This window comes from Papilio machaon, chromosome 12 (assembly GCF_912999745.1).
Source record: "Papilio machaon chromosome 12, ilPapMach1.1, whole genome shotgun sequence".
NCBI classification, from domain to species: Eukaryota; Metazoa; Arthropoda; class Insecta; order Lepidoptera; family Papilionidae; genus Papilio; species Papilio machaon.
In genome coordinates, this window is record NC_059997.1 from 6,281,171 (window position 1) to 6,307,306 (window position 26,136).

The following is a 26,136-nucleotide window of genomic DNA, read 5'->3' on the forward strand; positions in this document are numbered from 1 at the left end:
TTATAGATCCTTTTGTGAATCGAAACAACAACCGAATTGGAAAAATAATAAAAATAACATTCTTTTACGACTTGATGGCTTAATTAGGAGAAGTTTTGGTAGAGTTTGCTAAGGCCAGTATATAACATCTAATTTAGTTTTAGTATTGTTTATTAGCTACAATCAGAACGACACAAATTGAAATAACGCAAGAAGTAATTAAAAAGCAATAGACATTTCGTCAATTAAGACAACTTGTTTCTAAGTAAATGAAGCGTAAAAGACTAGTTCGATCAAATGCGTATTTATGCATTAAGATGAACAAAGATAAAAAACCGTATTGAGATGGCAATTAAAAATACTACATCATAATATCCCTTGCTTAAACAATTAAATTGCCACAGGAAGAATTGCGTGACTGACGGACAACAGTACTCTTTATAGCTACGCTAATAATGTTATTAGACATTATAAATGTTATCTATGTTTTATACTTTATTTTCATCTATCATGCCTTTGTTTATATTAATTGTTGTTATTGCTCCTAAACAGTATGATTTATAATATATGTAGATAGCTATTTTAAAGCACAGCTTTTGGAAAAAAAAAACATTGATAATTTAAAACTCGTTACATTGCGTCGAGTTTTTATAAATCTATTATAGCATCAAGTGACAAGATGAAACGAAAGTTATTAAATGAGACAAATATCAGGCAACATATGACAACTTGGTTGTACAACCAAAACTACAAACCGACTTAGTAATGGTGTATGGTATGGAGTGAAAGTTGTAGCATAAATTTAATTGCAGTACTAATTAAACAAAAAAGTATTGTATTCGTACGCAACAGGTTTCGAATAACAACTTCAATTACAAAAGAGTAAGGTTGGAAATTCCGTATTTGAAATAAAATACAAGGTCATGAAGATAGTGAGATAAATTTGAGATATGGTACGATAGCAATGTACTCTCTAATATAACGGAATGAAAAACAAAATCCTCTAAAACTACTCTACATTTAATCAAAAACAATGACGAGTAGATCCGAGTTAAAAGCTAGCACAACAATTATCGGAACGAACAACGGACGATTGGAAAACACTTTGACACAATATCGATTTTGATTGATTACGAACATCGATTTTCGCGCTTTAAAGATTCGGGTGTTAGAGAAAGTTTTTTTTAATTTAATTGAATAAGTAAACGATTAGTCGCGGAACGCGCGCGCAGTGCTACGGCCGCCAAAACACTGATCGTCGGTGCCTGAGCGTCTGACCGCGGTGGGTCACTGACGTGCGTGAGCGCAGCTTTTTTTTCAACAAATAAAAGGACGTGCGTATTAACTTACACAGTACATTATATAATTTTTAAATGTGCTCATGTATGCTGTAATAGTCGCAAACGAGGCTTTGAAAAAAGTAAGAGGTATAGTAGATTTTATAGTAATAATAATTCTTCATCATCTCCGGCGTTTTACAAACCTTAGTTTTGGCTAAATTTTTACGGCTAATAATAATTCATGTCAGGCATTTAAACAAGTCGAATTCTTGTGCTCAAAGTTGGTTTAAGATTCTATTCAAACGGTGAATCGAAGCCTCAGATAGCGCGCCATATAACTAAGTAGTTTTTAACAAGTTGATATTGTAAAAATTTAATTAAAAGTTGCAATTTTAAGGGAAAAATACAAAATTCAAAAACAGGAAGTACAAAATATTAACAAACGTAAGTAAATATAGTAATAAAAATCGATTCGATTGACCTCGTACGAGTAAAAACGATGATGTCAGAAATTTACAGAAATTTATGGCTACCGGCAGTAAAAGAGACAGGGTCGTATCTGAAATACCAAATATCCTGATGACATAAAAACGTACCAGTCAGGTTCTGAAAAAAAAAAATGCTTGAAGTAAATATTCTACCACTACTTCAGACTATGGTAAAATTATTTTTTCTCTGACGGGCAATATAACACCTTACCACTTGCACCTTTTTAATTTACTGCCCTAATAGTAAGTTTTGACACCAAAATAAATGATTAACAGTACTCATTTGCAATAAAACCATAAGAAACAATCTCCTTGGTATGTTTGGAATAAGTACTTACACAAGTTGTTGACCGCATAACAGAGCAATTTTATATAATTATCGTGATTACGAAAATCGTACTGTCTTCGCTTATGAATTCACGAAACCGGAGATACTCGATTAAAACCATCATTAGCTAAAGTATTCGTATTTAAAATTCAAGGAGTCCGGATTAGAAATCTATTCCTTTTTTTTTTTGGATTCTATGTAAATTAAGAATTTAATCAAGAAATTTAACTAAGAAATTAATGACAACTTGAACGAATAATGAAAATCTGAGTTGTCTGAAAATTAATCAAGTTAAACGCCACCGAAATATTTTTTAGATAAAATAATGACAAGAATGATGTCCCTATATCATGAGTCATTGTTTAGTTACATTTCTAGCGGAAGGTCCGCCGACTCCAATGATAGGAGACCAGACACATCCGCTGTTACAAAACTAAACAATGGCCGTAAAATTGAATCGATTAGATTTGCATCATACAATTTATTACTTGACAAAATAGCGTATTTTATAAACCAAGTTTACAATCATGGACAAGAAAATTACGCAAATATAATAAACATGTCCGCCAGATGTTTTGATCTACATTATCGTTGAGGAGGCCAAAATGTATAATTATCTATCTATTACAGAACATCTAGTACAGAACATCAAACGGGTTGCTTTGATGTTTATAGACAAGGAAGTATGACACCAGTCTAGTGGATTTAATTAAAATAACGAGATTGTTAATTTTGCGACGCGTTCGCAAGACATGTGCTGAATGATGTAAACAGTCGCGTGGGCTCAATGCCAAGGTTTTCTAGACTAGTCGTATAAATACTTAGAAACATAATAAATAGACGCAGTATGCGAAAAAGTAGGAACATAAAGTTCTATGTCAATTGTCTGAGTTTTCATTATAAGAAATTATAAAGCATTACGACGTTGGTCTTATTTTTTAATTTAAAATACCTCTGTTATTTTAAAAATAAAGTAAAATCAAACAAAGCTTATATCTCAGCATACAGTTAACATGTAACATCAGGACGGGGTTGTCGTTCTATAAATAGTTTTAAAGGCCGAAAGTTCACATCTGATGAGCTTTGTTTACAATAGATGACCATATGTTCCGAACAAATAAAATAAAACAATATCTATATATATAAAAGAAAGTCGTGTAAGTTATACTATTTATAACTCAAGATCGGTCGAACTGATTTCGCTGAAAATTGATGGGAGGTAGCTTAAAACTAGGAGACGGACATAGGAACTTTTTTTATCTTGTGTGCATTTTTTTTTATTCCGCGCAGACGGAGTCGCGGGTAAAAGCTTGTATTATATGAAAAAAATATTTAAAAAGAAACTTTGTATTCCATAATAGGACCTTCAATATGCCATAAATATGACATATGACAATAAATTTCAAACTGATATTAATTAGACCGGGAATGTGAAAATGAACGTGCTTTACTCAAAGAAACGGGTCAAGAATACTCGGAACAAAAACATAAATGACGTAGGCGTTAAATTGCATCGCCTTACATGTGAATCAGAAACACAAATACAAAGTTAGACAACAGACTCATCAAGAAACAAAAATACTCCTAATGTGATACATCCTCATATCATTGGACACATTCATTCTTTAACGAATATAAGACACGTTAACGAATATAGATGTTTATAAGAACAAATTATAACTAAACGATGACAACTTTATTAAGTTGAAATTTCAAGGTAATATTTTTTTTAATATTAACTAACTATTAGCAAATATGATGATTAGAGATATCTACATTTTATACATAGAGTGTCTTGTCTATGAAAATTACTTCATTTGTTTCTATTAATTGCGTTCTTAGTTGACTTTAAGCCCTTTCATTTGTCACTTATCACTACACCGATATTTAAATAAATAGTACATACATAGTACACACATTCATGTAGTATAATTATTGCACGCCGTAACTTTTTTATATTTTGTTTCACGATCAAGCCTGAACTGGTTTGTAAAGGTGCATTGAACAGAGTTTTGCTATTCCCGTTTATATAGTTTAACTATAGGATCACAAGTAAAACAGGTTTAGTGATACTAAACTACAAATTGTTTGCCCAAAGAATAAAAATGATACAAAAAATTATATAATCTAGATTCATCCCTCACAAGTAGAACAATCGTGAAAACATTAGCGTAGGTTTTCATTGTCTAATCGCTTCATTTATTTTCAAAAAACAAACATAATCTATACAATTTCATCATCATCAGCTCACTACACGTCCCCACAGAGGGGCTCGGAATCTACCCCAAGTTTAGGGTGACTAGGCCATAGTCAACCACGCTGGCCCAGTGGGGGTTGGTTGACTTCACACCTATCTTTAAATTTCTTCTCAGATATGTGCAGGTTGCATCACGATGTTTTCTTTCACCTCAGGAACATCGGGTCGAGGAAATGTACATATGTAAATCGAGAATGGAAAAACACATTGGTACATGGCGGGATTCGAACCCAGGACCTGCAGATTGTAAGTCAAGTGCTTAACCCCTGAGCCACCGACGCTCTACAATCTGTACAATTTATACATATTTAATTGGAAAGTGAAAAATGGTTCTTAAATAGCTTACTTTGAACATTGACATTTAATTCAATTAATTTTAATCATTTAAATTAAACTCTGTATAAAGTTGCAACAAATAAATGGTAACTTGTAATACACATGATTTTAATAAATCTCCGTTATTTCCTTTTGCCAATACATGGCCAATATTATTGATCTAATAAGGCAATTTCCTGTTTACAAAAGTTTAAGGAAAAGCGTAAGGTTATTTATAAAACAGTGCATTGTAAACATATAGTAGCAGAATAACTGGCTGTCAAGACTTGTAAATGTGTTAAAATATTTGCTAAAGCCGTTCTACAAAAAGTTCTCACATCCTACCAGAAATCGATCGACTCGTACATAGAGTACACATAAAAATGTTTTACAAAACAAACCATTCCATAATTCAATTACTCTTTGCTTACTACCTATTTTCTTTTTTTTTTTATATTTTAAATGATAATGCATTCAGCCAAATATGAAAATGATTAGAAACTTTAATGTTTGCATACTGCTATGCCGTCTAACTGTTCAACCGTTCTTAAATGGACTGAGCGGTAGGATCTCCAAATTTGTATTACTACATGAAGGTGTACTAGCTATCAATTAATGATATATTATTATTAATTATTAAAAAATACATATGAATAACGGGGCGACCTTTATTGGGCCACGGATAGGAAATGCACGATACAGTCCGATTACATTGATTGTGGTACTGATGACCTCTTTGCGATGCTGCCCGTTATGGTAAGGGCTGCGGACTGCGCTATGACGCCTTGTACGGCAGGGAGGACACTATAGCCTACATTACGTGCCTAGAAGGTAAATGCGTCACTATTTATGTCACCGTCACCGAACTCCGTCAGTTTATAATTTCACTAATGATTTAACTGTAAGCAAAATGTTAACCGAACAAGTCAATGCAAATTAGACAATGTTTTTCCCGATTAAAGGAATAATATATTTACAATTCGACGAATTTAAAATCGACGAAATAACGTGACTATTTTTTTCTAATTTTTAATTAAATCAGCTCACAAATGTTTTCAGTTGACATAACATGTCTAGTCCGATTACAAAATGCAATGGTCCACAATCGATCGGTAACATTAAATGTAGTTAAATTAAATTGCATTTTAATTCGGAACGTTTTTATGTTTGGGGTGACAAAGAAATGTTGGTTACAGTATGCGGAAGTAGAACATCTGCCGCTCGCCTTGACACACAGACAGGAAGTGCATCGACTTCTCTATAAGGAGTTAAGGCTGCACATGGGTAACGATTTGTAAACAAGACTGCTTGACTGCATTAATTGAAAATTTTATGTGTATACTTTAAATATTTTTTTAAGACTGGTAGGCTTTCTATAAATGTCCGTTTTGTATAAAAAATAAAATACTAATAACTCTCCTCCATAAACAATTGTAAACTATATTTAAAGTTATGACGATATTTACAAACAATGCTATTTTTTATTTTAGGAGCCGAAATCTACATAATTAGTGATGCAACAGATGTCTGTTTCCGTTTCCGCAAGTGCGGAAGTTCCGCGTGCTTTTCAACATCCGTTTCTGCTTCTGTTTCCGCAACTTTTATAACGGAGATAAAACGGAACTTTACGACGGCTGAGAGATCCAAATGCGCGGCGCGAGACGCGCAGTCCGTGCGCGGCTTTTCGGCACTTGTCGCATTTGTTTGTTTACGTACTATTTTGTGAATTTAAGCGCGTTATATTTTCTGCTGCTGTTTGAAACAATCAGTTTCTCTTGCTGGAGTAAACTGTCTAGTTGTTGTCCATATAAAATTTGACAACTGGCAAAATGTGACTATTTCATACTTACGAGTTATTAAATGTACTTTTGAATAAGTGATAACCATGTAATATATCATCATCATTATATAGTTAGAAATATATTTGTCGTTTGTCAACACGAGTGGTTTGGCGAACTTTAATTTGTAAATAGTGTAAATTTGTTTCCTGAAAATAAATAAATAAAAAAAAAAAACGCGTATTTTAACTTATTGCAGCGCAGTAAAAATACATACATTGAAGGCTAAAGGACACCGATATCCAATGCCTTAATAAATTAAAAACGAATACAAACTGTTTTTACCGAAAAAAATATTTTTGTCAATATGTTTTTTATTATTATTTACACTTCTGTTTCCGCATCCGTTTCCGTTTCCGTTTCTGCTAAAATTTATTTTTGACATCTGTTTCCGTTTCTGGTTCCGGTAAGACACTTCCGTTGCATCACTATACATAATATATTCTTAGTTGACAAATTGCTATTCAATATTTTCAGGCGCTACAACTTAGTCAAGGTATAAGTATAGGGAACGTATTTTCGTGTTCAATTACGAAAATATACAAAGTACATACATATTTTTTACTCACATACAATCATTAAAATGTTTTGATTATATTAACCAGTGCAGAGTGTCTCGAAAAGATTAGACAAGATAACCCAATCCTAAAAAATATACCATTAGTTACTAAGAGGGTAAAGGTCGCGTGACTGACATTTATGGGAAACCATAAACACACAACTGATATGGTCAAAAATAGCTTGAGATTCATCTATTACGTAGACAGATAGCTTAAAACAACAAGATCTAATATCATGAACAAAAACTAAAGAATTCATTGCTATAAAAGAAAACGTAAACATTTTTAACACACTAAATATTTACAAAGAAAACATTGCTATATGAAATTAAAAGGGGAAAAGGTTAAATAAAATAAGATACTTAACTGACACAGGAAAAGGTAATTTTAGCCGATCAATTGGGTCAGTCGTGTTGGTTTAGGACGGTTTATTGTATGCTTTCAGTTTTATTGCTTTCTTTTACGAACCCACACATAATGAAAAAACTCTCAGTTAGAATGAGATAAAATAAATCAAAGCAAGAAGAGCAAATGAACATGATTACCTAAATAAAAAAATATGTTTATATTTTGTTTTATTAGTACTATATTTCTGAGCTTTTTTTTAAGAACCAACTGTTGAAAATACAAACACATTACGTATCAATGTGCCATTTTTCTACAGGAATTTTTAATAAAATTATACACGTGCCATCAAATAATTTTGAGTTTGTGATTATTGGAAACATTTCGTAGTTGTAGTTGTCATGTAACTACATCACACTTTTTATAGTGCAATTTTGATGATCAGTGAGGTGCCCAGAATATTGTCTCACGTGCCATTTATTTTCCTTCCATCCTATAATTACACGTTCAGTACTGCTACGTAAATATTTTTCATAAATATTAATACCATTTATGAGTTTAATGTCGAAACACATTGTATTGTTGTTTTTGTTTTATGCAATAGTAAGAATTTTTGTACCAGTGTTTCAGTAGTAGAAAACCCACGGTATAATACATTTAAACAAATAATGTAAAAGACAAACAATTCCTACTCAGGTCAACGACGAAAATTTATAAACATTAAATAGCGACATCTATGGAATGTTTTTGAAAATAAAATAGCTAACGCTGACTGTGGGGAGTAATTTTGTATATCATGCAGCAAAACTATTAACTTGGAAGCTTTATTTTGGAAATATCGGTGCCTGGTGTGACGGTTTTGGCCTTGACTATATAATCTATCGATTAGATCATTTCGTGTCCAACTTTCAATGTCTTTCATTCAAAATGTATTTCAACGGTATCCATTAAAAGCTTGTAGGTATTCAAATGTTACATTTTTATGACAATACCAGACAAAGTAAAAATAATTAAAGTTTTCATGCAAAGTTTATTATTACATCTTTAGAATACTCGAATTAAATGACATTTTTAAAACTTTAAAAATAGTGCAAACAGTTTTATTCAGGTGCATAAAATCCTTACATTTACTTATCTTACGGCTGTATCTATAGTTAAAGCCTACAACTTTTTACAAACTAACTCTGCCCCGGGCCCGGCCATGCAAAATGCAAGGTCGACACAAGTGTAAGAGCACTAGTCGTCTAGTCTAGACTGCCCCACTCGACGCCGTCTAGTTTTTTACTTCGCTTAAAGATATTCTAACATGTAAATTTTGAAAAACTGCATTAAAAAAATGACAGAATTAATCAATACAAATAATTTTGGGGAATTCAGAGAAGTGTAAATACAGAATTTAAATAAAACAAATTTCATTATTACAAAATAGTGAATAGCAAGAAATCAGTATAAACGTATATGAAGAAAACCAGATTATATCTATTCAATAAATATACAACATCCGGGAAATGAATACCTAAATAAGTTGGTATGAATGAAAATATTTTAGATTGTAGATAAAACACAATTCAAGTGCGGCAACGGGCAACGAGTGGCGCGTCACGCCATCCAACTTAATAACATTTGCAGTTGGAGCGCCGCCAAATCAATAGCGGGGATTACTTGCACTAACGTTGTAAACAAATAAATAACAAACATGGACTGTACTATAGATGCCTCACTTACTTCTTTTGTTCGTAAATTTGCATACGAGGGAACTTTATTTATACGTGAAGAAACAAACCGATAGTACCGTGCAACAGAAAAAACAAACTGCAGTTAAATAATAACTATTGTTAAAGTTACGATAGCTTTATTTGCTCTTGACAAATAGAAATTATTTCCTCAACAATATCAACCGAAAAATCAACTCTTGAAACGTGTACGAGTCTGGCTGTTCCGAAGTAATTATTTAAGTAAGTGTACCCTAGCGATATTAGTGCAACGTATGTGTATTGGCTATAGGGCACAAAACAAAGCTATAGTTACTATAAACAATGAATTGACTCGACATAATAAATTTCTAGTGAGGCAGATCGCCAAGCGCTGACAATTTCACGATACCCTCGCTTAGCCCCTACGATGTCTTGAAAAGGGCGTGAAGTTCAACTTCAATAGTTTGATAAAGCACCCTTCAGTGGAGAGTCTTCGTAGTTCTGTGGTGTTGAAATTTGAAAGTATGCCTACTTTATAACTGTCACTAAGATATGAATATTAACTTCTTGTAACTAACTTTTCTTCTTTCGGTCTGATGAAATGAAACGCGTAAAATAATAATAGTTACTAAGAAAAAATATTAAACTAAAATTTCATAGACAAAAATTATTATTTTTTTACAACAAAAGTGATTTTAGAATGAAAGTATATTTTGTAGACCTCGATTAAAAATTAACTTTTTCCGGATCTTACTTAAACCTACTAGCTGAATTATAGTCTAAACAATTGTTAGAATTCGACTCCGATCCTTACTTTACCTATGTCGGCTCGAGAGAAAGTAAAAACTAACACATGAATTCATAGTTTCGTCAGGTAGTTACTTGAAATTGTATACAGTATCCTGTGCCATATTCCGACGCCTAAAATTTATAAATTTGTATGTAAATGTACTAACATTGATGCGGTTCTTGGCGCGTTCGATAGCCTTGGTGTCGTCGCGTTCGGGGCTCAGCCGGCAGACGCGCGCGCGCCAATCGTTCGCGCCCGCCGCCTGCAGTGCGGCCAATCTGCAAGTAAACAAACAAAATGTGTTATTAAATCCTAAAACATTACATACAAATAAACTTTGTTATCGAAGAAGAATATAAGAGAGTAGGAATATCCATAAAAGATCTTTAAAAATCAATTTAATAGTCTTTAGGTTTTCTCCAAAATGAAAATAATCTTTTCGCTACATATTTTATGTTCATTAAACGATAATTGACAAGATTTTCAGTAAAAACAAACTCCTAACATAAAACATGAATTAATTTCAACTAATTTATAAGTTGAAGAAGTTAAATTAACAATTCCATGACAAATTAAATTAAATTTTGTTTACATTAAAAATAGAGCTCTATAAAGAAAGATTTCGTAGTACTTTATCGATGTTTGTATTTATAAACTTATCCAATTACTTATATTCAAACATATGTCTGATAAGATTTATGACTAAGAAGTAATTAAAGGTCATATTTATTGAAAAATATCCAATACAACATTAGATACGTACAATTTGTACTAATTACAACTAATTGGTTAGCGATAAATGCCAAATGTAAATTTGGCTTTAATTTGGGTCACCCGCTGCGTAGTGATTTAGTGCTCGTATTCTATAAAAAAAATAATTGATTCTTAAAAAAGAATATTGGAATGTTGCGAATCCAACTGTCATTAAGAGATTAACAATTAGGGTTAAATGTTTTATTAAATTTTGGAATTAATTGTATTGATATCTTTTTTTAATAATTAACGAACTCAAGGAACAAAATTTGTCGGCCAATTAAACAAAACAAGGTTAACAAACTTTTATTATGAATCTAGTTTAGTATTTGTTTTTAAAAGTGAATTGAAGTACATAAAAAGTCAGAAACGAATTGATAAAATTCATTGATATTATTTACAAAAAAGAATATAGTTGATATGCTTCAAACTTCAGACTGGCGACGATATGCACTACAGAAGTAATTAATGTATATAAAAACAGTTGATTGGATCCGGGTTCTCCACAATTGGAGGTGGACCACCCAACTGCACGGGAACGTGACTTCACGACATTTACCACAAAAAAAAAAACTTTTAAACAAATAAAAACTGCATTGAGGGAATTTTTGTTAATGTTTACGTCCTATTAAACGACACTATAAAAAGGGTAAGATAAGCTTCTCGGTATTTATAAAGTACTTTATTCTATTAACACAAAGAAAATCCGAGAAAAACTAAAGACTGTTGTAATCCAGAAGCCGTGGTATTATCGATACTCAGCGCAACCCTATACAGTATTACATTAGTGATGTGTATAATTTATTTGAAGCACTTGAGTGATTTGTGCAGAGAGATATCGATACAAAATCGTCCAGTGCACGCAACGTCAACGACCTTCTGCGTTATTTTATCACTGCTCTCAAGCAACGCACTGCGATCCTAAAGGAAATACCGATTAAAACTAATTACACACCAACACGGCTATAACACTAATATTACATATATTTTCCTGTTTAACATGGCTACGTTATATGATCCGTATTTAAGATCATACAAGGATAACAAGCATATGTGTAAGAACAAACATATATAGGAAATTGTTCTGATCATGACCACGCGTGAACATATTATGAAAACCATAACATGAAAACTATAGAAACATGGCAATTATGACTTGATTCTTTCGTTGAAATGCTGGACACGTTACAATGAATTCCTTCAGATTACGTATGTCATCAAACTATCTATCAATAATCCTTTAAACAATTTATTTTATCATTAGTCGAAACAACTACGCATCATCATATATAATTTCTTTTTACAGAGGGAAAACGTATGTTCATGTTATTAAGGAACAAGTAATATTTTGCTTTGCCAACACTTTAAAAAATTGCAGACACAAACTGACTTGACGTTAAAATGGCGGTGGAAATTATTCCACCATTAAACCATGTTTGCTGGAGCATAGCCTGGAATTGTGCCTTGTAAATGTAACGTACGATTTTTAGAGGAGAAATCGCTTAAAACAACATATCGGTTACAACAACCAAAGAAGTATATCCTGGTATAAAACAATATCGAATAATCGATGAAAGTTTTTTTATTATAGATTTTTTTTCGTTATACTAAAATCAATGTAATGTTTGTCTAATACAGCCGCTATTAGTGCCCAAAGACATATTTCAAAATAATTTATAGACGATTAGTATTACGTATCGTACGAATTACTTGGTTAAAACTATGTCAAAAAATACTAAGTACTAAAACTGTTTAACAGCAGGTATAGAAGAGATTGACTTATTACTAACTCGCTTTGTTACAAAAAAGCCGATTGTTTAAATTTAAGCTTCTTAAATATTTACAAGTTCTCAGCATATGACCATGTTACTTAATTCAACTTAAAATTGTTAAGTTTTCGTAAAATATTCTGCATTCGAATTTTGTTATTGCGCCATCTAACAAAATATGGTGGTACTAAACCGTTAATTAATTTAAAAGTGGAATAATATATTTCAAAACACAAACCGGGCATCTTCACTCTAGTATAAATAATACAAATACTTTGTTTACGACCTGCCACCGCAAAATAAACCGCAATGTCTTGATAAAACTATACGTAAAATAGGCCGCGGCAAATACCAAAGATCATAACATAAATTAATGTATGTTTTAACAAGAAATTATCATACAAAATTGTACTGTTCACAAATCAAGAAATTACATCAATACTATTCAGAAAACAGTTTCATTTTTTTAGTTACGGAAAATCCTATACTTTTCCATTATGCACAAAGAAGTAAAATAAACAATTAAAAATTTAATTCAATTATTATGTACAGAAACTAGATAGATAAAACACGAGTCTGTTATATGGAAAAAAAAAATAGAAATTCGACGGTTTCAATATGTACAAATTTAAACATAATATCTTCGCTTTGTGAATGAATCCAATTGGCAATTTACCGAGTTCTTACATTTACAAACTGGCGTCATTGAATCAATCGGTAACATATCCATATTTTTAATATAACCAACCTTTCTGCGATGGTGCCCCCTCGGTGCGGCATCTCGGCATGCGTAGCACTTCTCTGCACGCCGCCAGCCGCCCTGCAGACAAACAAACAAAGAAATTCAACAATTTGTCTGCAGACAAATAAACACATTTAATAAATTGCCCCATATACTAAAGCTGCAAAGATAAAGAAGTTGAAAAATTGTTTTCATAGTTTTAAGATACTTGGTCTTTTTGGAGCAGTACTAGTAATTAAAAAAAATCTTCTAAGATAAAACTAATTCCTTTCAATAATTCAAACCAAAGTTTCATGGAATATTAAATGAAAAACATTACATAGTCATAAGAACTTATACAGTTCTTTAAATAAATATGCGAATTTTCTTTTGAATTACCTGGTTTGTTCAAATTTCTCTTTCAGAGATTTGAAGTTGAACAACCTATCTTCCATTGATCTTACAGACAACATTTTGAATGGTCTATGTCCAGTTTCGCAATCAAATATATCCACAACAAATTTCATTTACACTCGACACAATTCCATTTGAGAAACTTTAAATATTTATACAATAATCATTTCACATAAAATAACAAATAAATTAGATAGAAAAGGTTATGTGATGTCCGACTGTCGTCAGGCAACTGACAGTGACAGTGTCATCAGTTCGATTCCGGACGCGTTCACTCGATAACTAAACTCGGACTGTTTGTATTCAAATGTCGCAGTGACGTCACAGACTTCGTTATCCTTGCGGTGGGTCATTAATACTCTATTATACACTATCTTTACTGGATCCTATTATACAATAATGCAACTGACAAACTGATAAAATTAACAAAAACTCCAACGAAATTTGAAGAATCTACGATAAAGGAGCAAGTCCCTTTTGTCTATCGCTTCCGGGAATTTTTAAATATTAAACTTGTTCTTTTTAAGCCGGTTTTTATTGTACGTATTTTACTACGAAATAATTCATTCAATTAGTACGCCGCTTTTCGTAGTAATACCATAAATTCAATAAATAAATTGAAATTAAAAATAATATATTAATATACTAACATTCGAATATTTTTATAAATACATTTTGAGTATAAAAAACTATAAAATCGAGTCATATATTAAAATAATTTTAAATTACAAATAACAAACGACTAAAGTAATCTTTAACTACTTAAAATACTACCAAAGCGACGATAAATGTGACAAATTTATGTGAAACACGGAAATTAAATATCGGGCCCTTTCGAGCCCCCGAGGCGGGTCTGATAAAAAGCACAGTTAGTTCACCTAATTACTGACGGGCGGCGCAGAAGAAACGCTTCCTACTGATAAGCCGACCTCACTCAACGTAAATGTAACGGAATCACACCCATACATACTCGTACCGCTCCTAAATATAATATAACAATAAGATCTGACAACATAACGCTGTATTCCTAGTACAGTCGAACCTGGATAAGCCAGAAACCTCTTTAAGCGAGAAAAATATCGCGGTCCCTTTGACTCTTACTTATCCATATTCGAATGCACTTTGTATTTGTAACGTTAAGTTTCCACTGTTTTTTTCAATATTGCCATATCTCTAATTTTCTTTGAATTATACTAGACAGAGATAACAATATATATTCTTACTCAGGGTTTATTACTTCTAAAATAAAACAAAGGTCATAGGGGAATGGACTCAAATATATCATTCATAGCAGACACGAGTAAATTAAAAAGTGAATTTATGTGAATACAGTTGCATTGACTTTCACTAATTTAAAACTTATCAATTATCAACTTTTTTATTATTATTATGTTAATGGAAAAACTTAGATATATACTTAGCCAAAAGAAAACTGTTTATTAAAAAGATAACGAGAATAAAACGTTAAATAAAAAAATAAATGAAGAGGCCTCGGTATTTAATAAAATCCTCCCCCCTGATTTCGCTCACATTGGCAGTGCATGTGCCTGACGTTTGCTCAGATTTATAGATCACTTCAACTGGGGTGGACAAAATTTATTCACGAATACTGACCACTGCCGATTTCTATGGAAACGAACACACAGTAACATTCATAAATAAATATAAAAATATTAAAGTTGTTCACTTTTTTGTGTTCTATTTAAGTTACTAACATTAAATCACTGCACTTAAATGTAAGTACGCATAAATAACATAGAAAACTATGCAAATTTTTATATTCAAAGAAGAGCTTAAATGTTTTGATATAAAGTTATTAATAAGCCGCAAACTTTATTCAAAGTAACATAATTTAAAAACTACGTTGATTTATGTTATCAAAAAAATAAAACTCTACCTTTTTTGTTTGGTATCAGAGGCCGAGTTTTAGCGATATTTCCGTAAGGGTTCGATGCGTGCGCGCCCTACCGGCCGCCAGGCTCGACTGCTGGGCGGGCGGCGCTTTCAAGCTTACGTACTGTATAGTACTATTGTTCATGAACTCGAATGTTACTCGATCATAGCGAGTTTAAAAATAATATTCTAGACAGCAAAATGTCTTGTTATTTTATAGCAGGCTTATTTAGAATACTATAATACAACTATATCCTAAGCAATATACATTTCTCAGTGAACTCATATTTCGCGTAGATAACAATTATTTTCAGGAACAGAATAATAATTATAACATTAAATAGTCTAAATAGATCCCATTCTAGAACTTTACACTATACTAATATATAAACATGTTTGGGTTAAAGCAAACATAAATTATATTTCAATTATTAGATAGACAGCAATTAGTAGGGGTGAAAACTGCATGGCTTCGTCGGCCGTACAAAAGCCCGCAGCGTCGCTCGAGAGCTTATTGGGTTTGTTGTCGACACTACCATGAGCACGATTAACGTCAATTGGTTTACTATTTACATGCACATGTTAATTTATGTGTAACTAGCTGTCGCCAGCGACTCCTTCCGCGCAGAATTAAAAGCAAACATAATAAGTAGTCTATATGTTCTTTCAGACTGTGTCCTATGTTTATGCAAAATTTCATCGAGATCCGTTGAGCCGTTCTGGAAATACATAAAAACAAACATTCGCATTTATAATATTAGTATGATTACACTGAGACTAAATGCTTCAAAGACGCGGAGGAATTAAAATACTACTGGTTTCTTTGGCAACCCTTAACAAATATTAACTGAGTACGTGAATGACATTATTATATTAAAAGTGCTTCATGCTGTTTAATAATTAAAAAAAAATCTACATGTAAATTACTTTTCTATCGAATTGTAAATTAAATGGTACACTTTGTCTCTAAAACGACCAGTTACAAGATTATATATATTTTATATATAAGCTTAGATACTAATGCTTAAATAAGCGTGAATTTAGAATGGGCATTATTGTAATTAATTCCAGTAATTCGATGTGATAAAGGTTCTTTAGAAAGTAAATCCGATAAAACGCAGACAAAGCTAAAGTTGTAAGGGAAACGTACAACTTCAACTTGTCTTCATTAACACACTTTCCAATACAGTACCTCAGTGTTACGATAAACACTAACGTTCACAACAAACTTAGGCCCGCTTTGCACTTAGACTTCATTGTGCCTATACAAAAGGAAACTACTGCGACACTCATTAAAACTCAACATCGCCTAAACAAGACTACCTTACGATGGAAACTTATCATATAAACAATCAAGCCATTTTCCTTTCAATTCCATAAGAATAAGGTATATGTTTTCTTGAAAAGTACTTTGCAAGTATATTAGAATTAAACATAATGTCATAAATAGACTTGCGATAGCGAAACTGTGCCGCAACCGTGCGAATTTTGTAGGAAGTTGGGTGCGATATCAGTTTACCGTTCTCTGCAAATTTCCCCGTGAGCACACAAACGTATACTGCACGCAAAGCACGAGTGTACGGATACTGTGCAACGTGGGTTACGCACACAAGCTCATGTAACGCAGGACATTGCCCGTCTCGTCAAGGATCGCCTGAAAACGCACACTACAGTCCGAATAAAAAATGCATTAGTGAGCGTATTGGCTTAGGGTTGAATGTTCAGCCTGGCCTTGGATTTTTGGTGGGTTAATATTTATCGACTTACCAAATACTAACGAACATTTTATAATATCGCTAATATTTACAACTAACATGACTATTATTGTTTATTATTGGTAAAATCCTTCGTAATAACCTCGTCTATAGCAAAACTTTATCGTACACAAAAATCCCGTATCTTTCCTTTGTTTCATGGCAATATCTACTTTATATGAGACATAGTCATAATGTGTAATTTTATTATGCTGTACTTTTGTTTTAAAATTTTAAATCTTAATAAAACAAACGAAAGTAAATAAATTAGTGGCAGCCCTGCGCCCAGTAACGTAGCGGCGTAGTTGGACGAGCGTCGAACGCTCCGCTTTTCCGGCGCCGCGCGGAAAATGCGCCAGAGAAAACTCACAGGCGCCCAGGAATTCAGACCGCATGTTCTGGACTATTCTGTAGCCACACATTATATGGCCATACCATTTCAATACCACCACTCAATATTATGGAATAATTCAAATTCAGTTTACGAAATAGTCGGCAATACAAATAATCACGTTGAATATTTTAGACACTCCTTTAATGCTGTTTTATTTTTTTCAGTCCTCGTTCTATCCACTTTATGTTTTATGATATTTCGTGTAGACTCAACTAATCCAATTTATCGATGACAAAACAAAAGTTTTCAATTACTGTCGATAGCTGAAGATAACAATTTATCAAAAGCAATCTCAATTAACCTAAATCAAAATAGATTTTGAATATGTTTTGTTTTTACTAGACACGTTAAACTCTAGCATGTTGCTTTCGATGTTAAAGTTTTCCAAAATAAATCTACCACAGTATGATGATTTTTTTGTTGACTATCAATTGAACCTCAAGTACATACAAACCGACATTTAAATTATTACGTTGCCAATATCAATAAACCTTGACATAACTAGCGATTGTTATCTCTATTCCAAATTAGATTAATTAAGTGAAAGTTTGTATTTTATTTGTTACGTTAAATAATTCAAATAGGTAATAAGATGTTTGGAAATAAAAGTTTGTAACAATTTGTTACAAAAGTCGTAAATAAATCAAGTTGGACAATTCCATATATAAGTTACGAAATCGACGATACAATTTAAACGATTCAATCATTGTTTTTTTAATCTACTAGCCTCTATTGTGTACAACATAAAGTTGAAATTAGAATACTCCAATTTATAGTGAGCTACATTTCTCTAATTGAATGGAATCACTCGTGTTTGTCACCGCAGTCGCTCGTAAATTACTAGTCTAGATCCACTTGACCCCCAGAAATATACAACAGTACGTTAAATATTCATATACGATAGATCTACATAAAATAGTCTCTTCTACATTTAGACGAAAGTTATAAACAACAGATTTAATTAAAAATATACACAATAACATGTGAATAAAGAAAAACAAATGTATGGCAAACCGTGTTGTACAAAACTTTTTGAAACAAATCAAAACATGATTTAATTCACAAAACATCCAATACAACACATCACTGCAGGTTATCCGAGAACAACTGTTTGCAAAATCAACGTAAATGAAATTGATAAGCAAACAAAACGATAAATCAGCAATCAGATTATTGTAAAAAGTGCTGCCGCTCTTATCAACTTTACACGATAAATATAACGAGTAATCAGTCTTTCGATTCACTTATAAAGCGTATTATAAATGATCGAAAATCGTATGATTCTTAACTAAGATAATACTTTGTCTTGTCATAAAAAAAACTTCTTCAAATAATAAAAAAAAACTTTTCTTTTGCATTAAAAAAAATTGAATAAGTTTACAAATTTTAAATAGATTGCTGTTGTACATATGAAGCAAGTCATTAAAGTGATGTTATCGTAGATTACTTTTGTTGTATATTTATACGTATAATGACACATAGAGCGCTTTGTAAATAGAAGTTACTTAATGATAGATACACGAGTGTGTCTATATGCACGCTGTTAAAATGTTATATAATCTTTGCATGTTGCGCCTTTATAATCTATGTCAACTTCCTCTCTCTCTCTGCTATCTACGTTCCTTACAAGAAGTGTTGTCCGGTGCCTCTCTGTAAATTTCTTAATTATTGTGCATACAATAAAGTATATTTATACACCACTGCCATTTTATTGCAACAGGTTATGGGCCCAGAGAGTCCCAATAACAAAAATAAAAGTTTTATTCTAAAATTGAAAGTGACAGCCGGCAACTTAACCTCAACCTCATCGTGGTCAAGCATCGTCGATAAAAATCAAAATGTCTACGAGCAATCCCTTAACATTAATAGAAAAATTAAGTGGAAGAGAAAACTATTCCACCTGGAAATTCGCGCTAAAGACGTATCTTCAGCATGAAGATCTCTGGGACTGCATCACGGGCAGCGGCGTCGTAGATGAAAAACGCGACACAAAGGCGAAGTCAAAAATAATATTACTTGTTGACACAACGAACTATATTCATATTCAAGACTGTAAGACGGCAAAAGAGGTATGGGATAACCTTGCCAAAGCCTTCGATGACTCGGGACTGACACGCCGAGTAGGATTACTGAGGGAGTTATGCACAACAACACTTCAGACATGTCAAAATATTGAGGAATATGTGAGCGTAATTATGACCACTGCTCATAAATTGAGAAACATAGGCTTCAAAGTTGACGACGAGTGGCTCGGTACACTGCTACTCTCCGGTCTTCCTGATACTTATCAACCTATGATTATTGCACTGGAAAGCTCAGGATTGAAAATAAGCGCTGACTCAGTTAAGTCAAAATTACTGCAAGATATCAAAATGAATGAACGGCAAAGTTCATCGGCATTTGCAACTAATAAGTCATTTAAGAAGACAGCATTTTATAAAAATAAAACAGGCAAGCAAAATTTTCAAAAAGGTCCTCGATGCTACTCATGTAATAAGTATGGTCATATTAGTACAGATTGCAAGACAAAGAAGATAACCAAAAGCTCAAGTTATGCTGCGGCTTTTACAGCAACAAACAATAACAGTGATGCTTGGTACATTGACTCGGGAGCCTCCGTCCATATGACAAGGTATGAACATTTACTATCAAATACTAGCGAATCACTAATAAAGTCAATAAAAGTAGCTAATGATAAATCTTTGAATGTGAAATGCTCTGGACAAGTGACACTGAATGTCTCCGATCAAAGAGGTCAACACAGAAAAGTCTTATTTCAAAATGTACTCTGTGTTCCAGAACTGGCAACTAATTTAATATCTGTCAGCCAAATAATAAGAAATGGAGGTCAAGTCAAATTTAATAGCAAAGGATGTGTTATTCTCAACAAAAATAACAATGTTGTCGCTACCGCTATTTTAGTAAACAACATGTATCAACTGAATATGTACAGAGAACATGCCTACATATCTGATGTTGATGAAAATGATCCATATCTATGGCACCAGCGCATGGGTCATCTGAATTTTAATGACTTAAACAAAATTATAGAAAACACAGAAGGAATGAAAGTTCTAAAGAAAAAGGGAACTAATTTAACATGCATAACATGCCTAGAAGCCAAGCAGACACGATTGCCCTTCAAACATAAGGGTACGGGAACCACAAAACTACTTGAACTAGTGCATTCAGATGTGTGCGGACCTATGGAGACAGAATCTCTGGGTGGAGCTAAGTATTTTCTGACTTTCACCGATGATTACTCTAAAAAGATTTTTGTTTATTTCTTACAGAAGAAATCAGAAGTCATAGATAAATTAAAAGAATTTAAGAAGTATGTAGAAAATCAACTGGAATGTAAAATCAAGTGTCTCCGCACTGACAATGGCCTTGAATTTATTAACAAGAATATCTCTGATCTTTTGAAAGGTGATGGAATCACACATCAAACCACAGTGCCTTACACGCCCCAACAAAATGGAGTCGCTGAACGATTAAATAGAACATTAGTAGAAAAAGCCAAATGCATGTTACTTAATGCTAAATTGTCTAAACAATTGTGGGCAGAAGCTGTGCAAACTGCCGCTTATCTATTAAATAGGACTCCGACAAAGTCATTAAAGTACAAGACTCCTGAAGAGATGTGGTCTGGAACTAAACCAAGCGTTAGTCATTTACATATATTTGGATGCGAGGCTATGGTGCACTTACCCAAAGAGAAAACAAAGAAATGGGATCCAAAAGCTAAGAAGGCTATATTTACTGGTTACTGTACTGATACAAAAGGCTACAGATTCATAATTCCTTCTTCAGGATTAGTCATAAAAAGCAGAGATGCAGTTTTTCTTGAATCTACAGTTGTAAGAAATTATGTTCCGGTGGATTTGACTCACTCAGAAGAAAAGTCTGTAAGTGAAGAGCTCCGTCACAGTTCAGAGTCAACCTCCACAAACACAATTACTTCACCTGAAGAATCTGAATCTGATGAATCAATGAACAGCAGTATTTATGTACCAGACAGAAAAATTGAATATCCGATGTCTTCAAATGTGACATTAAGACCAAGAAATAAACAGTCACAACCTAAAACAAAAAGTTTTGAAAGCTATTTATGCTACAATGATGGAATTCTAGATGTACCTTTAACATACAGTGATGCCATTACTTCAGCTGATTCTGACAAGTGGAAAATGTCAATAAGTGAAGAGTTACAAGCTCATAGTGTAAACAAGACATGGACATTGGTAGAAAAGCCCAAAAATGCCAAGGTAATTGGATGTAAATGGGTGTTTAAAGTCAAAGATGAACCAACAGGTCTCCGGTACAAGTCTCGGCTGTGTGCAAAAGGTTATGCACAAACTAAAGGTATGGACTATGATGAAACCTTCTCACCGACAGTCAGGTATGATTCTATACGTTTACTTTTATCTGTAGCTGCTGAACAAAACTTAGAAATATTGCAATTTGACATAAAAACAGCATTTTTGTATGGTGAATTAAGCGAACAAATATTTATGGTTCCACCTGATGGTTTACAATGTGCCCCTAATATGGTATGTAAACTGAATAAGTCTCTTTATGGTTTGAAGCAGGCTCCGAGGTGTTGGAACACTAAATTTAATGCAATTTTAGAAAAGTTTGGTTTTGTCAAAAGTTTAGCTGATCAGTGTGTTTATGTTGGTCAAGTTAATGAAATTAAATGTTACCTATGCCTTTATGTAGACGATGGGCTTCTAATATCAAAAGAAAGGCTGATTTTAAAGAAAATAGTAAATGAATTACAAACACACTTTGATTTAAAAACTTGTTCATCTAATAATTTTGTTGGTATGCAAATAGAAAGAAATAAAGAACATATTTTTATTCACCAAACCAAGTATATTGAAAAGATATTGGAAAAGTTTAACATGGACAGTGCAAATCCAAATAGTATTCCATCTGACCCACACATTAAACTACAGAAAGGTGATGCTGTGCCAGCGAGAAACCTGCCCTACAGGGAAGCAGTTGGATCACTTATCCATTTGGCAACAGTGAGCAGGCCTGATATTGCATATGCAGTCAGTGTGGTAAGTCAGTTTTTACATAATTATAATGAGAGCCACTGGAATGCAGTAAAGAAAATTTTTAAATATCTCAAAGGTACCATAGAATTTGGTTTATGTTATCAATCAAAGCCACAGTCTACAGAGTTGATTGGCTACAGTGATGCTGACTATGCTAATGATATTGAAACAAGGCGTTCAATGACAGGATATGTTTTCATTAAAAATGGAGCAGCAGTTACATGGTCTAGCCAACGGCAACAAAGTGTAGCTCTTTCGACAACTGAGGCAGAATTCATGGCTGCTTGTGCTGCCACCAAAGAAATAATGTGGTTAAAACAATTATTATGTGATATAGGTCAATATAAACAAGTGTCTGTGTGTCTTAATATTGACAATCAAAGTGCAATAAATGTGATTAAAAATAGTGAATTTCACAAGCGCTGTAAACATATTGATATTAAGTATAACTTTATAAAGGAAAAATATCAGCAAAATGTTATTTCCTTAAATTATGTCAATTCAGTTGAACAGTTTGCAGATATTTTTACTAAGTCTTTGCCTAGAGAAAGATTCAAATTGTTAAGAAGTAACATTGGTATGTTAAGTTTTAATACTTAAATTTTCTTTTTGTTTAGTGAAGAAGTTCTGAATTTAATTTTAAGCACTTGTTTCTGTTTCATAAAAAGGTATGGCTGCTGTGTTAAATCTCCATAATCTTTGTTATATGAAAAAGTAATGTGTTAATTTAAGTGTTACTTAATTTTGTTTATATGAGATAGTATTGTGTTAAATTTAAGCACTTAATTTTGTATAACAAAGGAGAAGTATTGGCATGTAAATTTGCATAGTATTGTTTAATAATTTGTTTTGTGAAAGAAGGCTTACATGCGAAGGGAGTGTTAAAATGTTATATAATCTTTGCATGTTGCGCCTTTATAATCTATGTCAACTTCCTCTCTCTCTCTGCTATCTACGTTCCTTACAAGAAGTGTTGTCCGGTGCTTCTCTGTAAATTTCTTAATTATTGTGCATACAATAAAGTATATTTATACACCACTGCCATTTTATTGCAACACACGCTGATAACTCTGACTTAACGACTGGTCTTCAAATATAATATAATAAAATATTTAATTATGAAAACCAGCAAAAATACACAACATAAACATATCATCATGACATTATAGTCATTTGTTAAAATATATTTTTAAGTACATACTGTTTAAGAACAAATAAGTACACGGACTGCTTCAATCAAGCGGCATAATTACAGCAGGCATCATTTTTTGAAGCAAAGAATATTAACTACAGATTTCTCAGCCGTTTGAATTTTTTACAACTTTCTTTTCACTTCAACCTATGACAAATATAACTATCGATTAAGTAAATAGTTATGCCAACGACAGTTTTAAATACTAGTAACATTGTCGATTAGTTGCCAAGGGAATCCAGACACAGGTATAACTAAATAAAAACCGGTATAGATGTCAAAACATATAAATCAAGCAGGAGCATCGACGAAGCGTAGAGCTTTATCGTTTGAAAACGTGATATGTGGCCAGCCACCCCTGTTATTATCGAGAGAGGCAACCCTACGCGGCCGCTCGTTATAGCCAGTAAGGAGTGGACGGAAAATAAACACTATGAAACATAAATTACAGAGCGATTAAAGGTTGTCGCTCCCTCTCTGCGTAGTTAAGGTGATTTTACTTTAACATACCCGTTTATAATTTTGCTACCATATCATTTCTAACCATGTATTCTCACCATTTAAGATCATTTTTAAAATTCTATTCTTTTAATACAATAGTTTTTTTTTAGTATTTAAATTAATTTTAGGTTAAAACAAAAAAATGTAAAATACAAAATAAATGCGACTTAGTCCAAATCAACTAAAATAATTAAACCGAAATAAAAACGTCTGAATTTCATTACGAGTTGATTTGAAAATTTTAATTTAAAACCTTAAACTTAAGGTTGGACGCTTAATAAAAAAATAGTAAAACCGTACATTGAAAAGGTTTGATATGCAGTCGAAGGGAAAGAACGGCATAATCTTGAGTGTGGCGAAGGGAGGCTTTGTGACGCCTGCGACAATACTGATGGGTATTATGTTCATACCCTTGCACGATGTTGAGATTGTGCAGACAAGTACGTCTATTGTAAATTTCGCATTGAGACATCCCTCTATAATAGAGTAGCGAGAAACTACTGTACTTCAAGTACTTTGTTTCGACTAAAACAAAGCCTATACTGTTTCAGGGGCTTTATGTATTTTTGCACAATCCAGAAAGCTTCGGTGATAAATAAAAACTCGTGGAAGATATAAAGAACTAATCCACATACGTATACTACGAGAGCGTATGCCTAACATTATAAAAACGAGCATTACGTAAAAAATATACCATGATCTCTCAACTTAAGTACATTTACATCCAAGGGGACTTAGGTCTTTAAAATGCAACACAACAAAATAAAGCATGTTCATTCGCAAAACATAGAGGCGGCTTCTTTAGCCGTCCCCCATCCATCAAGGCGTTCTTCATGGGACTTTAATTACGCCGTACGCTCATCACCCTTCCGCCCCCTCCCCAGGCCAATAACTTAGAGAGCTGTTCGTTTATGACTCTCAAAGAACCCTTGCTTGCCTTGCTAATGCTTTCATTTGTTATTTTGCCCTCTGTTACAAATGCAAGACGCGTTTTATAGCACAAAACATACAAACACTACCTATATGAGAGTGTAGATTCAACATTTTGTAGCTGATTTTAACTTTAAAGTCTTTAGAATTTGGAATTACGTCAGCAGGGCGTCAGACAGTATTCAACAAAATTAAAAATTATCATTATTTATTCAAATGGCTCGTATTTCTTATTTGTTAAATTATCATCATCATATTTATTTCTTTATATTTTAAAACATTTTAATAAAGTAAATGCAACTTTGCCGGATCCAAAAACTTTATAGCGATATATAAAAATGGAAAACAAAGAAAAAATCACAATAATGTAAATCTAGTAAATATCTTCGATTTACAACTTATTATTAAGATCCAGCTCCCTTACAAACAAAGACAAAGGAATAAGCGGAATACGAGCACGAAGAACGGCTAACCAACATATCTTAAACATAATAATGAAACTAGCTAACAACAGTAAATTTAACAGAACCAAGAACAAACACCCTTTATTTTAACCCTTGTCTAGACTCGAGATACAACTTTAAAGTTACGAGTTCACTCGTACCTAAAACTTACTTAACATTTAATTTTGTTTAGTCAAACTTAAGAATAAGTTTACAGGTGATGATGAAGCGCCTAAAACTTAACTTCTTGCAATTTACATTTGATGCAGCATATTGCCGCATTGTTTTTCCAGGCGCATAAATATATTTACTAAATACTAAAATTACCCCGGCGTATAATTTTAGACATGTTGGTACAAATAACAAAATTATACAACGAAGTATCGAATCCAACTGATATTTTAAATTGATAAGGGACAAATTGTAAATTGC

General features: G+C 32.7%; 1 protein-coding gene across 6 annotated transcripts in view; it reads right to left on the reverse strand.

Annotated features, from left to right (window-relative positions):
• LOC106718315 (supervillin) overlaps positions 1-26,136 on the reverse strand; it is a 145,026-nt gene that overhangs the window by 14,421 nt on the left and 104,469 nt on the right. For all 6 annotated transcript variants that reach the window (XM_045680375.1, XM_045680374.1, XM_045680376.1 and 3 more), the window contains 2 exons: positions 13,145-13,216; positions 10,041-10,152 (listed from right to left, as the gene is read on the reverse strand). In XM_045680375.1, the coding sequence (XP_045536331.1) occupies positions 10,041-10,152; positions 13,145-13,216 (184 nt within the window). The remainder of the gene's footprint in view (positions 1-10,040; positions 10,153-13,144; positions 13,217-26,136) is intronic.